The sequence below is a fragment of the Xiphophorus maculatus genome, chromosome 12 (genome assembly GCF_002775205.1).
Source record: "Xiphophorus maculatus strain JP 163 A chromosome 12, X_maculatus-5.0-male, whole genome shotgun sequence".
Taxonomy (NCBI): Eukaryota; Metazoa; Chordata; class Actinopteri; order Cyprinodontiformes; family Poeciliidae; genus Xiphophorus; species Xiphophorus maculatus.
In genome coordinates, this window is record NC_036454.1 from 2,630,901 (window position 1) to 2,650,175 (window position 19,275).

General features: G+C 38.9%; 2 protein-coding genes across 6 annotated transcripts; one reads left to right on the plus strand and one right to left on the minus strand.

The window, feature by feature from the left end:
* Positions 1-13: 13 nt before the first annotated feature.
* LOC111610332 lies at positions 14-6,164 on the minus strand. 3 transcript variants are annotated; one of them, XM_023344034.1, is made up of 4 exons: positions 5,271-5,357; positions 1,462-1,564; positions 813-1,020; positions 14-725 (listed from the first exon to the last, which is right to left on the minus strand). In XM_023344034.1, the coding sequence occupies exons 2-4, from the start codon at positions 1,480-1,482 to the stop codon at positions 136-138; spliced, it is 819 nt and encodes a 272-aa protein (XP_023199802.1). In that variant the 5' UTR covers positions 1,483-1,564; positions 5,271-5,357; the 3' UTR covers positions 14-135. The 3 variants fall into 3 exon arrangements, with proteins under 3 accessions (XP_023199802.1, XP_023199801.1, XP_023199800.1); XM_023344033.1 differs by lacking the exon at positions 5,271-5,357 and adding an exon at positions 6,146-6,164 and having other exon boundaries at positions 14-1,020; XM_023344032.1 differs by having other exon boundaries at positions 14-1,020.
* On the plus strand, positions 5,220-19,221 carry gramd2b (GRAM domain containing 2B). 3 transcript variants are annotated; one of them, XM_023344030.1, is made up of 14 exons: positions 5,220-5,399; positions 6,903-7,025; positions 8,246-8,333; positions 10,049-10,118; positions 10,282-10,385; positions 12,092-12,187; positions 12,291-12,362; positions 13,406-13,495; positions 14,799-14,895; positions 15,732-15,869; positions 16,255-16,330; positions 16,606-16,710; positions 17,829-17,910; positions 18,784-19,221. In XM_023344030.1, exons 1-14 carry the CDS (start codon positions 5,311-5,313, stop codon positions 18,823-18,825), a joined length of 1,272 nt encoding a protein of 423 aa, XP_023199798.1. In that variant the 5' UTR covers positions 5,220-5,310; the 3' UTR covers positions 18,826-19,221. The 3 variants fall into 3 exon arrangements, with proteins under 3 accessions (XP_023199798.1, XP_023199799.1, XP_023199797.1); XM_023344031.1 differs by having other exon boundaries at positions 17,832-17,910; XM_023344029.1 differs by having other exon boundaries at positions 5,221-5,399; positions 17,826-17,910.
* Positions 19,222-19,275: the final 54 nt, after the last annotated feature.

Sequence of the window (19,275 nt, forward strand, 5' to 3'; positions counted from 1 at the left end):
GATCAGATGCTCAACTTTATTGATCAGTGATCAGATTCAGAGAAAATGTTTGAGAGAAAACTCTTTCCACAGATTCCAGATAGAAGATGTGATCAGTATTGGCTCTCACTGAGCATGCTCAGAAATGATCAAACTTTACTTAAAACACAGAAACATTTTGTGACCTGAATTCTTCAGGTTGAGATCCGTATCGATGACATTGAAGCCGGCTTTGACATACTCTTCCTTTGCCATCATGTTTACCACAGTGATGAACGTGATGGGAGGTTTGTTGGTTTCATCTTTCTTGTACCACAGGTACAGCGGGGTTCCTCTGGTTCCATCATTCAGGTTTGTTTTCACTTTCTGATATCCGGCTTTCACCAAACGACTCTCCTTCGTATCAGTGGAGATCTTCAGATCTGTGATGGCCTTCTTCTCATCAGTGGTTTGCTGGTAGAAGATGAAGATGTCAGGCCCACCCGAATCTCTGTTGATGTCTTCATCTATGCGGGTGTAACCTTGACGGAGCAATTCGTGGTTGGATATGTCGCCATCACTGGCCTGGATGTCGCAGATGTAGGTTTGATGCTGTCGCTTCATCCACAGGTGGATCCAATCTCCTCCAGCTCCCCGGTTCAGATCGCAGGCTGACCTCTCCCACTGAGGCTGGACCTTTTTGGTATCATCTGCTTCGTTAGTGGACAGGTCCAGCTCCACGATCGGGACGTCACACTCAGTATAACCTTTGAAGAACCACAGGGAGACGTTGCTGCCCCCGGCTCCGTTGTGGAGATCTTTATTGACCAGGTGGTACCCTTCATTCATCAGACCTTTCTTCATCCAGTCATTGAAGGAAAACTGGATCCTGGTGATGGCTCTGTAGTCACCGGTTTTGTACCAGAGAAAGACGTCGTTTCCTCCTGCCTCTTTGTTCAGATCAAGAGGAAGTTTGGTGTAGCCATTATTACTAAACCAAAGCTCCTCATCACCGTTCAGAGAAATATCGATGTGGGTGATGAACTTCGGCATCTTAGGCTCCTGCATCAACGTTAAACCAAACACGAGAAACACATTGATGGAGACTACATGTAATAAAACATACGTCTGGTTACAGAGGAGAATTTACAGAAAGAAATTATTTTATTTACAAAAGTCAATAAAGGAAACAAACTGGAGTTTTTATATCTGATAAATATGAAACATCCCTATTTCTCACAGATTCAGCTGCAACAAACAAAAATAAAATATAATTTATATGCATTGATAAAACTGTAAAGAAGAATCTAGCATGAAATTCATAGAAAACAGAACTATTTCCAGATTTTAAAAGGATTTGATGGAAAAACTGGTCAAATATGAATCCGGCTGGTTCTGTCCAGGTAAGTTTGTCAAAATGAGGGTTTCCATGTCAAACTGCTGAGTGACAGTTTTACTGTTAAACAGATAGAGAGAGATGAACGGATGAGGCTGAACACTCACCTGTCTGAAGCTGCTGGCCATGAGTTGATCACCTGGTTTTTATAAACCTGCTGGGAGCCGAGAGATGCTGGGAAACCTCTCAGTTTCTCTAAAAACAAATGATCTACACAAAGAAACACAACCTGATGATTAGCACGCTCTTCCATCTGCTGCGATAAGCAATAAAAAAACAACAACAACTACTTCCTGTTGGGTCAGAACTTCTCGTCAAACTGGAACATGAAGCATTTTTCTGTTCCTTCAGCTGCAAAAATGCTGTGAAACCACCATCCACCTGGTTTCACTGGAAACCAACCGGTTTAAAAGACTGTATCAACAATACAAAGACAGGAAACAGTCAACAGCTGAAGCATTGCATTTAGCCGAGTTCCATTGTTAAATATTTATTAATGTATCATTGATTTCATTTCAAAGCAGCAAAAACCAGCTGGATTTTCAGCCAAGATTTAAAGGAGCTCAGTGTTTCAGCTGTTTTACAGTTTTCTGGAAGTTTGTTCCAGATTTGTGGTGCATAGAAGCTGAATGCTGCTTCTCCATTTTTAGTTCTGGGGATGCAGACCAGAACCAGAACCAGAACCAGAACCAGAACCAGAACCAGAAGAACCTGAGAGATCTGAAGGTTGATATAACAACAGCAGATATTCAGTGATTTATAAACTACCAGCAGCATTTAAAGTCTCTTTGCTCAGTGAAGGACTGTAGAACTGGGTGGTGTAGAACTGGGTGGTGTAGAACTGGGTGGTGTAGAACTGAGTGATGTAGAAGTGGGTGGTGTAGAACTGGGTGGTGTAGAACTGGGCGGTGTAGAACTGGGTGGTGTAGAACTGAGTGATGTAGAAGTGGGTGGTGTAGAACTGGGTGGTGTAGAACTGAGTGATGTAGAAGTGGGTGGTGTAGAACTGGGTGATGTAGAACTGGGTGATGTAGAACTGGGTGGTGTAGAACTGGGCGGTGTAGAACTGGGTGGTGTAGAACTGAGTGATGTAGAAGTGGGTGGTGTAGAACTGGGTGGTGTAGAACTGAGTGATGTAGAAGTGGGTGGTGTAGAACTGGGTGGTGTAGAACTGGGTGATGTAGAACTGGGTGGTGTAGAACTGGGTGGTGTAGAACTGGGTGATGTAGAAGTGGGTGGTGTAGAACTGGGTGGTGTAGAACTGGGTGATGTAGAACTGGGTGGTGTAGAACTGGGTGGTGTAGAACTGGGTGATGTAGAACTGGGTGGTGTAGAACTGGGTGGTGTCTCTATCTTCCTGGTTTGTTAGTCAGACCTGCTGCAGGAATCAATGAGTTTCTCCAGATTTGGCTCAGACTTCAGTTCTCTGGTCCTGGAAATGATCTTCAGGCGACAGAAGCCGACTCTGTAACTGTCTTTATGAGGCTCTGAGGGTTCAGGTCAGAAAAAAAAAAAAACTAAGCGTTGCTTAGTAACGTGGTTTAGTCACTTTCAAAATATTATGAAAATGTTCAAGGAGAATCATTCTGCAGAAACACACGTGATTCCAGTCAGAAACAACCAATCACAGCCCGGAGGCGGGTCTTAGCGCTGTCAATCACTCCCATAGAAAGGCGGAGAGCTTTCCCACTGTTTCTCATCTCGTCCTCATTGCTGCTCCTTTAAAGCTGCAGATTGTTGTGAAACAATCAGTTTCTATTTTGTGAGGAAACTGATTGGTTTAGAGAACCGGTCGGTTCACCTGATCCTGTTCAGTCAGTTCCATGTACATTTATCTGCAACTCAGGAGTCATTTTGAATCAGACTGAAAGAGAAATCAATCAATCAAATCGACAGAAAGACGTAAATCTCAACAAAGTAGATTTTATAATAATACAGCCCTCTTAAAGTGACAGTACTGTGTTCTCAAGGCACATAATCCTATTTTATAGTATAATCAGTAGCTATGATAGCTTCAGTTGTTACAGAAATGTTTTATCAATTATAACTTAAATGAAATTTGACTGCAGACAGAGCAAAGAGGGCAAAAGGTTTTACTTCTTATAGTTAGTTATAATTCAGTTTTATATATTTATAAATTGGTGTTTTGTCTGTTTTTGATATTGTTTGTGTTTTTTGTTGTACTTTGTGTTAAAAATGCAAAACGTTTCCCTCTGGGATTACAATAAAGGAACTGAACTGAGACACAAGAAAGAAAGAAAAGAACTGATCACAGTTTCACAGCCAAACAGATCAGCAGAAAAACCAGCAAATGATGCAAAACGGAGAGTAGCAGGAGAAGAACGTGGTGAGTTTGTGCAGCAGCTTCAGCCTATTGCAGCGTAAAAACCCTGATAACCTGATAATTAGGGCAGCAGTAAATGGAGCAGCTATCAAAGCAAACAAACAGAGCAGCAGACAGTCTGAGGGGTCGGGGCAGAGGGTCATCCACCCACATGCCCCGCCATGTTTACCTGAGACAAACGCTCAGGCTGAGCCAGAACGCCGCGTTCTGGAACACAGAGTTTCTGATGCGTTATGGTGCAACACGAGCTGATCCACAAAAATGTACTGTCCTGATCAAAACCTTCAGCTGCAACACAAATGTTGCTGTTTATCAAACTTTTTCTGCAGGAAGTTTTTTGTTTCCCAAAAGTTTTCTGAGCCTGAAAAGTTTAATTCAGGCCAGAACAGCAGCAGCGTTTCTATTGGCCAGATAATTACACAATTTAACATTTTGAAAATAAATCTGCTGAAAGGAAACACGGCAGTTTAAACAAAGAGCTGCACTAAGATTGAAATTAGTTTACTTTGCAAATCTGAACTGAAAACACTTTTTTCACGTCACACGAGTCACATGGTCAACAACTGGATGTTACTACTGGCAGAAATGAAGAAGAAGACAGGAAGTGGTGGGAGGATGTTGGGGCAGCATGTGAAGGTCAGTCTGTGGAGGAGAACAGCAAAAATCTATCAGTCTAATCAGCAGAAAAGAGGAGCAGATGTGCAGAAATCATCGCCTCCTGTTGGCAGCAGGAAAAATCTGAGGAGATTTTATGTTTCAGGCTCCATTCAAAATATTATGGAGTAAAGATTTGGCTTCAGGTTCGTCTCTGTTCGCGTTTCAAAGTGCATCAGGTTGGATCTGTGAGGGGCTGAAGTTGGTTCATCAGTCCGTAAATAAACAGAAACTAAAAAAAATCCACCAGTCAACAGGTTTTATTTCTGCTCTTCAGTTCTGGTGTGAAAATTTCAAAAGTTGAAAAAGTTGGAAAATTTCTACTCAGCACAGAAATTAAGATTTCTGAGATTAATCTAAATATTTTAAAGTTTGTTTTTTCAGGCAATTTTTTGACTTTTGGAGCTAAAAAGAAAATTTCTGAGGTTTCTAGGATTAATCTATGTTCAGATTTTTTTTCTAGAAAGTTTTTGTCTTTTTTTGAAACTAAGAAAAATTCTAAAGTTTTTGTACAAAATTTCTAAGATTAATTTAAACATTTCAGAGATTTTGTAGCAAAGTTTTCACTTTTGGAGCTCAGAAACTTTCTTGTTTTTTCTAGAAAACATTAAAAAAGTTTTTGCCAGTTACTTTTTTCCACCTATGACTGTAAAATGTGGCCTAGATTTCAGCCAGTTTGTGTCTGAAATGTTTTGTTGTTGCTGTAATTTGAGGAAGAGGAAGGAGCTTCGCTGTTTCCCCTCTACACCTCCAGGCTGCCCACTTTTTAAAAAGATGAAGGTTTAGTTTCCAAACACTGCAGGGTGAAATGTCACCGATCAAAGGTTCAAACACACACACACACACACCACCCCTTCCTGCAGTCTGATTGGCCGGGACATGTGAGACGGAGGGGGTGCAGGTACAGCCGCGGCTCACCTTACGTCTCGGCGGCAGGAAGCGGGACGTCCAGGCTGAGATGACGGAGGAATGCGTGGAGCAGCAGACGTCTCAGGAGGATGTCCGGACGAGCAGCAGAGGAGCCGCCGAGCAAGGCCGAGATTATCAGTGAGTTCAGGGAACAGCTGATGTACTGTTATTATCTCTGCTTCACGGCGTTAAAAATGACTTCAAGTGTCTGATGAGTCCATTTGGAAAGTAAAGTTGGAGTTCTGTAGAAGCTGCATGATGGAAAGTGAACCAAGACTTTCACTTTGGAAGCTGTTGCAGGAAAGATCCTGATTTTGATCTGAATTTACACTTTGTAAATTTGATGTCTTTGATAAAGCTGCAGACATTAACAGAGCTGCAACAAACAACTTCTGATTATAATGATAATTCAGCAGCTTAAAAACCTCTTTTCACAAATTGAAAAAACATGCAAGTTGCAAACTTTGCCGGTTGAGTTTGGTGAAGAGTTCTCATAGTTTCACATTTTGGTGCCGTTTTCAGATGTTGTTTTATTGCATCAATTCAGTTTATTTATTCTGAGTTAGAGCAAAAATAATCCAATCATAAATTCGTAAGCAGAGACATTTTACCTGCATTCCAGTTTAAATTCCAGTTATCACTGAAACTGGAAAAAAAACACAAAACAAACAAAACCTGAGAAAACCAGTCGATGCATCGAGCTGCTGACTGTGCAACAACTCCTCCCCCTGAGCAACATGGAGCAACAGTGTTGATTAGATTAATTCTGCAGCAATCTCTCATTCTGAACAAAGCATGTGGAGATTGTAGAAAGGAAATCTCCCTGTCAACAGAAAACACTGGAATACAAACATTTTACTATTGTTGCATGAACTGATGATCACCTCCACTGACAAGCAGCAGCAGCATCAGAGCAGGAAACGTCTGCAGCATCAGGGAGTTCAGGCTGAGAGCGGCAACAAAGAGCGATCCAGTTGGTCCAACAGAGTCCGGCTGCCGGCAGGGCAGAACTTCCAGAGGTTCCACCTGGAGGACCAAACTGTCCTCCAGGTGGAACCTGTTCCAGGACCAAACCGTCCTCCGGGTGGAACCTCTTCCAGGACCAAACCGTCCTCCAGGTGGAACCTGTTCCAGGACCATCTGTGGCTTTTCCAGCAGAGCAAAGATCAGAAGGAAATCTGATCTATGAAAGTTCAACACTCCAAACTTTTACGTTTCATCAAAACTGTAGATAAAAATAAAAGATTTTGAAAGTCATGACATTTTAAAATATAGAAAATCCACAGAAAACAACATTAATGTCACTAAAATCACCTCAAATAAAAACTAAATGAGCCTAAAAAGCTGCTGAGGAACAAAACTTGTTTGCTTTGAGCATCTTAAACATGATTCAGGAGGATCCACTGAGGATTCATGTTGCAGCCGTTAGTCGCTGCCAGGAGAGTCAATTATTCATTCAGCTGATCAGCTGCAGGTAGACTTTAGGCCACGCCTCCAAATGAGCTACCTGTACAAAGAACGAATCTTAAAATGAACTCAGGCTGATTGGTGAGTTAAAATGGACAGCAGCATAAGAGCTGCATGAAGAACGGATGTTTGCAGGTTAATATTTTCTGCTTTTATTGTTTTGTTTATGTCCAGTTCTGATGATGAGGATGTGATGGAGGAGAGTCAGAAAATCAACAGGATGTTTTCAGATTCTCTGCAGGCTGCAGATCAGGAGCAACTAGAGCTGTCAGGCAGGAGGAAACCGCCGCTGGTCAGGTATCCACCATGGGTTATTAAATTCAATTTCATTTAATTTAACATTCTGGGGGACAAAGCAAGGATTCCCAATATTACAAAATTATATTTATATATAAATTCTTCTAGTTTTTTATTCAGTTTTTCTCTTTTTTCTGTCCACTTTCTGCAGCCACAGCTTAAACTTCCCATCTGTGGGAATAAGAAAGTATTTTCTTATCTTATAGAAATATAAAATATTCATAAATTCATTTACATAAAACATGCTTTCAGTACTAACAGCACACAACTTGTTTATGTCATGTTTTTATTTTAAACAGAATTTTGAATATCAAGGTGAAGCCAAAAAATCCGTCTGGAACTGGAATAAAAAAACCTGTAATTTTGCTTAAAATGCAGAAGAAATGAACAGATTTTTGCTCACTGAATGTGTGAATTTCATTATTTTATGCCTCCTTTGTTGGCGGCGGTGGACTCCATGCTAACCTGAAAGAAACATATTTTTGGGGAAAGGTGGGCACCAGTGGTCTTTATTCAATAATAATTAAATCAGGAGGAACAAGAGAAAAACTGGGAACTGAACCCAGGGCAACCATTAGCATCCACAGTGTTAGCCTCATAGCATATTGGATAAGTTATATCTTAGCATTTTTGCAATAAAATATGGAAAAGATGCAGATTTTGGACTGAAACAAATGTTCTGAAAGGCTGAGGTCACGAGTAGTTAGCTAGATTATGTAGCATTGAAGCAGATCAATACACAGATATAAATATGACTTTGGCAATAATGTTAATAGCATGCTAGCATGTGGGCGCTACACCAACTGAGCCCAAATCTAAAGCAGTAATCATAAACATTTATCTGCTAACACTGAAGCGCAACAACAACACAGTTATTAGCATAAGCTAATGCTTATGCTAACAACACAGTTATTAGCATAAGAATTAGCTTATGCTAATAAGCTTTAGTTATTAGCATAAGCTAATGCTTATGCTAATAACTAAATATTTCAAAGTTATCACAAACACTAAAGGTAGTGTTGGGTTCACAGTTAGCTCATTAGCAGAGGTGTGCCCAACACTCCATGTTGGATTTATGTTAATGTGTATAAAGACATTTTATTTAAACCTATAAACCACATTAGCAGTAAATTAGCATTGTTGGAAGAGAAGAGTCACGTATGGAGGACTAAAACTGTATGTTTTTATTGGGTAATAATTCTCTCTGTTGATCTCTGCAGGTCAAAAACTTTAGACAACTGCATGCTGACTCAGGTCCAGATCGACCCGGAGTCCAAGATAGACAGGAAGAAGTTCCACTACAGCCAGGTGAGTCTGATCGGTAATTAATTGGTTCTGTCCAGGCCTACGATCAGTAGCTGCATTTCCACTGAGTAGGTAACTGTGTAACTCGACAGTTTGAAAATAAATTTGCTTAATGGGAGCAAGAAAATGTAGAAAAATATCTCGTTTTTTTGATAAAAAGTTTTGATGGGTTTCTTTTTTTTCAAAATTGGTTTATTTCACAAAACTACAACGGAAACAAATTTTTTGCATCACATGATCAACAACAGACATTTCTTCCTGCGTTAATCTCGTCTCTCCAGAACATTTTCATGACCCATTTATTCAAAGGTTTTCTCTTTTCTTTGTGAAGAAAAGGTTCTCTACCCAAATAAATTATATTTTTATAAATGTACGGATGCTCATTTTTTCCTAGGGACAATCTAAGTGTCCAGTGTCTAAACACGTCGAGTCGCTGGCATGTGATAGAAAGTGTGTGTGAATGTGTGTGTGTTGTTTCAGGTGTGTGACTACATAAACAGACCTACTGATAGTGGAAGTCATTGAAGACACAGCAGTTCTCCGTTTTCTGCTCCAAGAAGATGAATAAAAACAAAGTTAAAGTGGAATTCCACAAAACGTACAAAATGTTAACATGTCAAAATGTCGTCACACAAACCAACTGGAATGCAAAACTAAAATATTTAACCAGTTCATCAGTAAATCTTTTCAATTTCTGTTATTTTTATAATCTTTTTCCTTCCAGTTTTCCTTCTCAGTGATATTTATTTTTTTTTTAATTTTATTTTTTTCTCAGGGATGTGTATTTTTTATTTTATTTTATAAGATAAGATAAGATTTATTGTCATTGTCATCAACAGATTACAGATTGAGATTTGCTCGACTCGAGTTAAGATGCAGGTTATGTGTATATACATAATATACAAAGATAAAGAAATAAATAGTACAAAATGAGAAATAAATAGACATCAGAAGATGGTTGCAGCGCCTGGAGGTGTCGCAACAGAATTGACATTTTTAACAAAGTGGTGTCAAGAGCAGAAGTTCTTATGCCTTTGAATTTAGTGCCATGATTGCCATCGGGTAAAAACTGTGTTTTAGGCGATTTGTCCTGGTTTTTATTGCTCTGTATCTCTTGCCTGATGGCAGCAGCTGGAAGAGACCATGGCCAGGGTGTGAAGAGTCATTTAAAATGTCCAAAACTTTCTTGTGGAGCCTGGAAGTGTAAATCTGTTCCATAGTGGGGAGGGGGCAGCCTATGGTTCTCTCTGCTGCCCTAACAACCCTCTGGAGCGCCTTCTTGTCCGCGGATGTGCTGCTGCCGTACCAGACACACAGACCGTACGTGAGCACGCTCTCTATGGAGCAGTGATAGAAGGCCTGCAGCAGGTCTGAGGGGAGACGGTTCTTCTTGAGTATTCTCAGGGATATTTTTTCTCTCACTGATGTTTATTTTTTATTTTATATTTCTCTCACTGATGTTTATTTTTTATTTTATATTTCTCTCACTGATGTTTATTTTTTATTTTATTTTTCTCTCACTGATGTTTATTTTTTATTTTATTTTTCTCTCACTGATGTTTATTTTTTATTTTATATTTCTCTCACTGATGTTTATTTTTTATTTAATTTTTCTCTCACTGATGTTTATTCTTTATTTTTCTCAGTGACGTTCAGACAGGAAGCTGCTCGGCTCGGTCAGCTCTCAGCGCTGCTCTCCGTTGTTCTTTGTGTTGCAGATTTCCAAGAGCAACTGTCAGTACCATAAAATATTTAAGGAGATCAGCAAAGAGGAGCAGCTCCGACAGAGTGAGTCTAAATGGTCACAACTCTCTGTTCCACCTTAAATTAACCTTAAATCAGAGCTGAACGTCTGATTCCACTTTATTGAGCCAGGATGACGTGAAACAGCTGAAATATTCCCTGTTTTAAATATTATATTATATAAAAGGTTTACTCACCTGCCTGCCAGGTTACACCTGCGCCCTGCAGAAAGACATCCTGTACCAGGGCCGGATGTTCGTCTCCGATCACTGGATCTGCTTCCACTCCAAGGTTTTTGGCAAAGACACCAAGGTACCACACACACACACACACACACACACACACACACACACAGAGAGAGAGAGAGCCTGTTGTTACTGTAGAGTTCTGGTTGGAACTAAAAGTTTCTGGTTCACCTTAAATATTGTTATAAACTAAAAACCGAATCCATTCCCAGAAACCAAATTAAAGTAAGTTTGAGCTGAAAAACAGCCAAACAGTCAAATATCCAAGGATAGTAATGACGGATTCTGCTGTTAGTGGAGCAGATTATGAAACTTTAATGAAAAACTCATAAAATCAGAACTTAGGAACCGGGTTGTGAGAACAAGAACAAACAAAATGCACCAAGAGGGAAAAAACTAGCAGAAGCTGAGCTTACATTGTGCAGCTAATTGCAATTAGCTTAATGGAAATAGCAATTTCTAGAAAAACAACTTTTTCCAATAAAACGTTTTGGCTGGGATGAGGGTTTTTGTGGCTGTATTGAAATCAGTTTATTTTGCAGAAGTGCAATGGAAACAGTTTCCCCACCACAGGAATCACAAGATCAACAACCGGACGTTAGTACTAGTAGAAAAGATGAAGAAGAAGAAAACAGGAAGTAGTAGGACGACGGCACGGCATGTTTTTAACAATTTATCACTTAAACTTATTATTGTGTAACTTTAATCGCGTTCCTTATGTAATAGAAACACCTCAATAGCAAATTGTTTTTGTTTTGTTGTTATTAGCAGAATATCAACAACGTTTTGTGCATATTTGTAATAGAAATGTTACAATGTGAGATAAAGAGAGCTGGTTACATACTGGGATGACTGGGACAGCAGACTGGGACTAATTAGAAAACTAATTAACAACCAAAGATCAGGACAATATCTACACTGCCTATAAAAAGTATTCAGCTCCTTGGATCAATCAAGATTATTTGTATTGCACATTTCAGCAACAAGGCAGTTCAGAAACGTTTCATAAAAAGACAAAGTAAAAAGTCATAGAAATATCACCAATTGACAAACCAATATCAAAACATAACTTTTTATCGAGTGCCATTTTTGTAAAAAAAAATTAAAATAAAAAAATTAAAATACCTCCAAAAAATTCTTCAGTGCCAAAATTAAAGCTCATTTCTACAAAATAATTTAAAAATCAAAAACATTTAACATAAAATAAGTGAATAAATGTCCCCCCCTTTAAAGCATGTCCAGCTAAAACTACACAGAGAGGGTTCTGGAGTGGCCTAGTCAAAGCCCTGGCCTGTTCACAGCTGATTCCTACCAACAGTTTAGCAGGAAGAAAAACTGTCTGACTGATCCACACAGACTCCCTGCTGGGAGGCACAGATACTAAACACTGACTGGAGCGGCGTGAATATTTATGAAAACACCTAAATATTATAGCTTAAGTGTCTTTATCTTTATCTTACGTCAATTTGACTTTATAGGTTGTTTTTTTACATTTCTGTCAAAAAAACAGAATTTTGTTGATTATGATAGATTTATAAATGCAATTAAAAAAGTAAAACATCCCAGGGGGTAAATAGTTCTCACAACAAGCTTCAGTAATATGAAAGCAGTGCAAAACATACATGACAAAATTAAATCATATATATTCTGTATTATATGTTGATTAGAGTAAATCTGAAATAAATTTAAACGTTTTAAAATCCCTGAAGTAGTTTTATTGTATAATTCAACCAACTCCAGATGTGGATTAGCTGAAAATATTTTTTATTTCAGATTGCCATCCCAGTGATGTCCATCACCAACATCAAAAAGACCAAAACCGCCATCCTGCTGCCAAACGCGCTGGTGATCGCCACCACCAACGACAGAGTGAGAAATCAAACGCACCCAACAGCTCACTTCCTGTTCAATAACCGATAATCAGCTGATACTGACTGGTGGATGAGCAGAGTTTCTTTTCCTGTTGCCACAGTACTTGTTCGTCTCCTTCCTGTCCAGAGACAACACCTACAAGTTTCTGACGTCAGTCTGTCTCCACCTAGAGGTGAGATGGAGTAAAGCATGTCAGTAAGCAGGGAGAGCAGATTAGCAGCTTAGCTTCATTCTGGTTTCAGTAGCTGATCATTTATATGTTGATTAGAGTAAATCTGAAATATTTTATTGTTGTTTCCACTGAAATCCAGCAAAAGAATAATACGTTATAAATTTGTTTTTAGTGAAACATTCTTTCATGGAATATTAATAAAACAGCAACTGAAACACTTTGAAACAAGAGCCAGAAATTAAAAACTAGATTCTAATCAGGATAGATCATTTAAAGTTGCAGCATGAAATTCTTATTTTAAAAAGTATGTTGTTGTTTTTTTACATATTTGTTAAAATTGATGTGACGGTTTGTTATTTGACTGATCTGTGGAAAGATCGATCTCCCCCTGAGCTACTATAACCGTCTGAAGAAATGCAGCCAATCACAGCCAGGAGGAGGGGCTTAGTGCTGTCAATCAATCTCGTTTACTTGTTGCTAAATGTGCTGATGACAGAGAAACAATATAACGTTACAGGAAAACCATTTTTCCACTGTCATCCACAGCTATGCTAACTAGCGTTAGCATTCAAGGCTGGCTATGCTATCTGCAGCATAAAAGAGAGTGAGGAGGGTGATTGACAGCGCTAAGGCCCGCCTCCTGGCTCTGATTGGTTGTTCATAGTTAGCTCTGGGAGAAGGTGGAGGAGATCAATATTTCACAGATTATCTGTCTCATAAACATACTAACAGTTTCAACAAATGAGTAAAACATTTTGTTAAAGTTACATCCTGCAGCTTTAAGAGTAAATTTTCTTTTCTTTAAAATATTCTGGCTTTTAAGATGAATTCAACAAATGATTTCCTGCATAACAGAGATCCTGATGTGTAACATGAAAACTCATAATTTATCAATAAATAACCAATAATTTGATGTAAGCTGTCAGATTTCTCCCAGTTCGCTGCTTTATTTGAACGTTTTGATGTTAAATTAACTCATTTAAACGTCAAATCTGAGTCGTAATATTTGAACCTGCAGCTTTTGGTTGTGTTGACGTTCACAGGGGAGGAGTCCGTGCAACAGCCCGGTTCCTTCCTCAGCTAAACACAGCTTCAGAGGTCAGAGGTCGCCGCTGTTGACCCCCTTTCCTATGGTGAGTTCACGGTCACAAAATGACTCAACATTTTACAGCCTGACCTGTGAAAGGCCACAGAGGGAATCACTGGCAGGCCTGTTTGGTGTCCGACTCGCCACTTAGTATCAAACTGGTCTATTGTAGTCCGATAGATTATCAGTTATCACCAGTTCAAACCAGTTATCCACCAGTTATCCACCAGTTATCCACCAGTTATCCACCAGTTATCCACCAGTTATCACTGCCTGCGCGCCTCATCAGACTGCAGCATTTAAAGCAGCAGGATTGAAGCGGTTACTGATTAGCTAGCAGCGCTAATCCATCCTGAACTTGTTAGGAAACCCAAACAGTCGAGTTCAAGTCATAAATGTTTTCATTTATTCAGATTTTCCTAGTTTATTTACAGATTGGCCTTAATTTCTTATTAACTTGGCAGGAAAAAGGCCAGAGAGTTTCAGGTCCAGACTTCTCTGCAAAATCACTAAATCTGACCAGTAAGTTTGGTTTAGTTTCTCCTGCAAATATCTTATTACACTTCTTACGCTGACAGGTAACTTTTCAGCTTTCAGACACAGGAGCTTGTTTGAAATCAATAATTTCTTAATATTAATTTTAAAAGTCCTGGTTCCATTGGCAGATTATTTCAATAATAACAGGACATTTTTCCATGTTACAAACAAAATGATCTGCAAATGAAACATTTTCATCAATATTAATGAATTACTGACTTTAAAAAAGCTCTTGCTGAATAGTTAGATATGTAAGTTAGTGTTTTCTTAAGATGAACACTAACGAGTGAAAACTAGACCAACATTACTCGGTAAGATTTTGAGTTTTTGCAGTGCAAGTTAATTATTATTATTTTTTTAAATCAAGAGAAAAAAGTCAAACTATTACCAGAATAAAGATGCAAAATTACCAGACAAAAGTCATGAAAGTAATTTTATAATTTTTATTGCAATCTTATTCTCATATGACTTTTATTATTACAACTTTATTCATATATTATCTGACTTTGTCATCATATTACAACTTAATTTTTGTATTTTTACAGTTTTATTCTCATATTATTAGGACTTTTTTCTTGTGTTATCATTTACTGCTTTATTCTGATAATATCGTGATTTTATTGTTTTAATATTATGACTTTATTCTGGTAATTCAAAACACTAAATTCTCTTATACTGGCTTTAATAAAAACCGGGGACCTTCCTGCCAAGGACTGTTTTATGTATATTTGTGCAGCCAGTTGTAACAACACGCCTGAGGATGAGGATGAGGATGAGGATGATGTTTTCAGCTGTGTGTAATTTTCCTGCAGAGTAATTTTGTGGACCTGGACGTGAGGCAGAGACGACAGGAGTTGGAGGAAAACAGCAGCTCCGACTCTCCGGCTCCAGACTACGATAAGATAGCCGGTGTGTGTTTACATTACCCAGCATTCATAGCACACATGCAGAGTGTGATGCTCTGAAACTAAAACATGGACAACAAACAGCAGATATCGGCGGTGAGATGGGAGGGAGTCGCTGGGCGAAGCTTTGAACATCTGATGAATTAGATACACTAAACATTTTGGAAAAGTTGAAAATATTAAATGAATAATAGAAGCGTAGCACAGAAGCACCGTATTGTTTAGGAACAGCAGTGGGCCCAGGATGCAGCCCTGAGGCACACCACAAGTGATTAAAGCGCTTGAATAAAAATATGAAACAAACAGAAATGTTCTCAAATTATTATCATTTAAAAGTAGAATTTAAATGAAAACTTTTAGGATTATTTCTGACTGAGAAGAAACAATAACAGTATTTTTAAAAAGTAATGTGGATCCCTTAATATTCGCAGGAGTTTTAGACAAATACATAAAATGAGAATATTTGAGTTTCCATCTAAACACAATTATTACTGAATATTTTAATGTTCAAACACCAAATGTACCTTAAAACGCATTAATATGCGGAGTGGAAACCATCTTAGCACTAATGCAGCTAACATTCACAGTCTTCCTTATTCAACCAATCAGTGGCCAGGAAAATAAATGCTGCTCTGGGATTGGCTGCTTTAAACCAAATCCTGTCCAATAGTGTGTGAAGCAGCATTGTGTCTAAATCTGCTAATTTTTCATCAATAATTCGGAGGAACGTCTGTCATCAGAGCCTTAAAAGTCGAATCTGCTGATTAAAATAACAAAAAGAACAAAAACGCTGAAAATCGACTTTGGATTTGAGTTTTTAACCAAATCGTTTTCCAACAGACCTGCCCATTCCTCACTTCCTGGACGCACTGAAACAAAAAGGGAACTCGTCTTCTCCGGAGCAGAAGCACAAAGTGAAGAAGCAGCATCAGAACCAGCAGAGCGGCACCAAGAAGCCGCAGAACTCGCTCCGGTCCAGTGAGTTCTGCTCACATGTTCACAGAAAACAACCCGGATGAATCTTCAGCTGATTCATCCTCTGAAAGGAATGAATTAACAAACATTAATAAAACCGTCGGCCATTTTAACTTTAACCAGGATGCTCTGATAAAGACGCTGCACTTTATAACAAATCAACAAGAACAAAACATTTCCACAATAAGTTTTTTATGTTTTAGATTAAAAAAACATGAACCTAAAATGTTTTAAGTTAAGCCAAATTTCATATTCCTAAATATTCATTTAGATTGAAGTACATGATTGATTTAACTAGATTCTGAAGAGTTTTCCATGTTTTTTGTGGCTAACAGTCATAATTAGTAAAATAATTTTAAAAACTAAACGTATTTCTGGTTGTTTCCAGGTTCAGAGGTCGTGTTCGACAGCAGAGTCATGAAAACCGTTTCTCTCAACACTCTGCTGATTATCTACATGTTTCTGTAAGATTCAGTCGTTCTTTTATTCAAATTAATATTTCACTGATTTGTTTACTAAACATTCACACAGAGAGAGAGAATAATACTGGGTCCCGTTGGTAAAGGTACAGAATTAACATCTACAAGTTTACATTTAGTTTACAAAACTAAATATTTAGTTTACAAAACTAAATATTTAGCTCTGAGCTAGCAAAATATTTAGCTAATATAAAATATATGTTCCCCTCTCTGTTCCCTGTTCCTCTCCGTTCCCTCTCCGTTCCCTCCGTTCCCCTCAGGGTCTGTGTTCTGGTCCTGTCTTCCTGCTATCTGGCCTTCAGGATCGTTTCACTGGAGCAGAAACTGACAACGCTCGGCTCCATCAGCGACTTCACGCATCACGAGTGAGTTTCAGTCTCAATCCTTTCAACTAATTATTTTAAAAAAAAATCTAATCTAGTTTGAGAAACTTAAATGTGTAGAAAAGAGGTTGGATGATTTGGAAAACTTTCTAGCTTTTAGCTGAGATCCGTGTTTAAAATGAGGAAACAGAATTTTACCAACATATTTCTCTATAATTTACACGCTACAAAAACACACATTGTGTCACATGACCAAACAAACCAGACGACCAGCATCCAACTGAAACACAAACAGCAATAAGGAGGAAATAAACGTTGGTTTGCTAACATCGTCCTAGTTCTACTTATCGGACCGGTACCCATGCTGGTATCGGTCCAATACCAGCACCGGTGTTGGTATCGGTCACCGGTGCTGGTATCGGTCCAATACCAGCACCGGTGTTGGTATCGGTCCAATACCAGCACCGGTGTTGGTATCGGTCCAATACCAGTACAGGTGTTGGTATCGGTCCAATACCAGTACAGGTGTTGGTATCGGTCCAATACCAGCACCGGTGTTGGTATCGGTCCAATACCAGCACCGGTGTTGGTATCGGTCCAATACCAGCACCGGTGTTGGTATCGGTCCAATACCAGTACAGGTGTTGGTATCGGTCCAACACCAGCACCGGTGTTGGTATCGGTCCAATACCAGTACAGGTGTTGGTATCGGTCCAACACCAGCACCGGTGTTGGTATCGGTCCAATACCAGCACCGGTGTTGGTATCGGTCCAATACCAGTACAGGTGTTGGTATCGGTCCAATACCAGCACCGGTGTTGGTATCGGTCCAATACCAGCACCGGTGTTGGTATCGGTCCAATACCAGCACCGGTGTTGGTATCGGTCCAATACCAGCACCGGTGTTGGTATTGGACCGATAAATCTTTCCTACATTTGGTTTGCATTAATTTTGACTCTGGACGACTTTTGGTGTAAAGAAAAGTCCAGAAATCTTTAACTGGAGATATTTGCTGATGTATGCAGAATTTTTCGGAGGATTCCCATGTTCCTCTGTGTGTGTGTGTGTGTGTGTGTGTGTGTGTGTGTGTGTGTGTGTGTGTGTGTGTGTGTGTGTGTGTGTGTGTGTGTGTGTGTGTGTGTGTGTGTTTTCCTAGAAGCAGTTTTCTTTCTGGGAGTCCTGATGTGAACACAGAGCTCTTCTCTGAACTGCTGACCATCAACCTGCTGAAACTGGAGAAGGTTTGTCTTCCTAATCCCATTAAAACTCGTCGTCTCTTGATGATTAACAGGTTCTGAACATCTGCAGGGTCAAATTAAGAAGGTTTTCCAGAAATCAGCGGATCGTGCCGTCACTGGAAACAGCAGATCTTCTGGTTCTCTTGTATATTTTGCTTTTCTTTCTTTAAAACAATCCACAAAAAAATTCTCCTTTAGTCTCTGGAAATAGTTTTATTCGTCCAACTCACAGACATAACTGCATGTAGAGAAAAAAGCAGGGAGGTTTTTCAGATAAAACTCTCTGATTGGCAATAATCAAACATTTATAGTCAGTGATCTGATCAGAGAACCGTGGATCTGATCAGACGATCTCCTCAGTCTGAACTTTGTGTTTCTGAGAAACATCAACATTTCAGGCTGACGTACGTCTACAGGGCATCGCTTCTAAAGTTACACTGTGACAAAATAACAGCAGTAATTTGGATTATTTAATCCGTCATTAGGGGAAAAGATGTTGAAACTGTGTAAATATCACAGTTTAAAGCTTAATATTTAGCTTCAAACTACATATTTTGTTAGGTAGAAACTAAATATTTAGCTAGCAAGCTAAGTATTTATTTGAAGCTAAATGCTAACCAACTAAATATTTAGTTCCATATGGAATATTGAGCTAGCAAGCTAAGTATTTAGCTCTAACTAAATGTATAGTGAGCATATCTTCCTTCAAACCTTACAGATTAACTTTGTTCATAAAATACTTAATTGTATAATTTACATCATAACTTTTTGTGCTCATACTGATTGTATGAATAATCAAATCTAACCTACATTAATCTAGTCATTTATTATGTTTATATGTTCAGAATCGTCCTGACAGACTGTCTGTGTTTTCAGGTCCAGAAGAATCTGCAGAGGCTGCTGGAAGAAGCTGCATGACTGAACTGGGAACCAGTATGAAAGCTGCTGACAGCTTTGAACATAAACTGTGAATATTTAATTTATTCTATGCAGGCAGTAAAACGGGAACCCGCCGAGAAATTAACCAAACTGTAAACTGATTGATTTTCTGTTAAATTCATGCTGGCAGTGAAACTGACGCCTACTTTTAGAAACAACAAACAGTGACGTCGCCCTCTACCTGCAGGAAAAGTATCTGCATCTCATAACTGCAAAGAAACAATCAGAACCAAACTGGATCAATGTAAACAATTAACTGGCTTTGACTAGGCCAAAACACATCTTCACAGGTGGAGCTGCTGGTGGGAATCAGTAGCTGCGTTTCCGTTACAAATGTACGCAAAACTGTGTTGATATAAACTGTGTTGATATAAACTGTGTTGATATAAACTGTGTTGATATCACGCTAATGTCGAAAAACAGAGTTTT

Coding starts and splice junctions, on each gene's coding strand:
- gramd2b (XM_023344029.1), top strand. CDS start 5,311: ATGACGGAGGAATGCGTGGAGCAGCAGACGTCTCAGGAGGATGTCCGG. Junction 7,026..8,245: donor AGGAAACCGCCGCTGGTCAG/GTATCCACCATG, acceptor TGATCTCTGCAG/GTCAAAAACTTTAGACAACT. Junction 10,119..10,281: donor AGAGGAGCAGCTCCGACAGA/GTGAGTCTAAAT, acceptor CCTGCCTGCCAG/GTTACACCTGCGCCCTGCAG.
- LOC111610332 (XM_023344033.1), bottom strand. CDS start 1,482: ATGGCCAGCAGCTTCAGACAG. Junction 1,021..1,461: donor TGGCCAGCAGCTTCAGACAG/GTGAGTGTTCAG, acceptor ACGTTGATGCAG/GAGCCTAAGATGCCGAAGTT.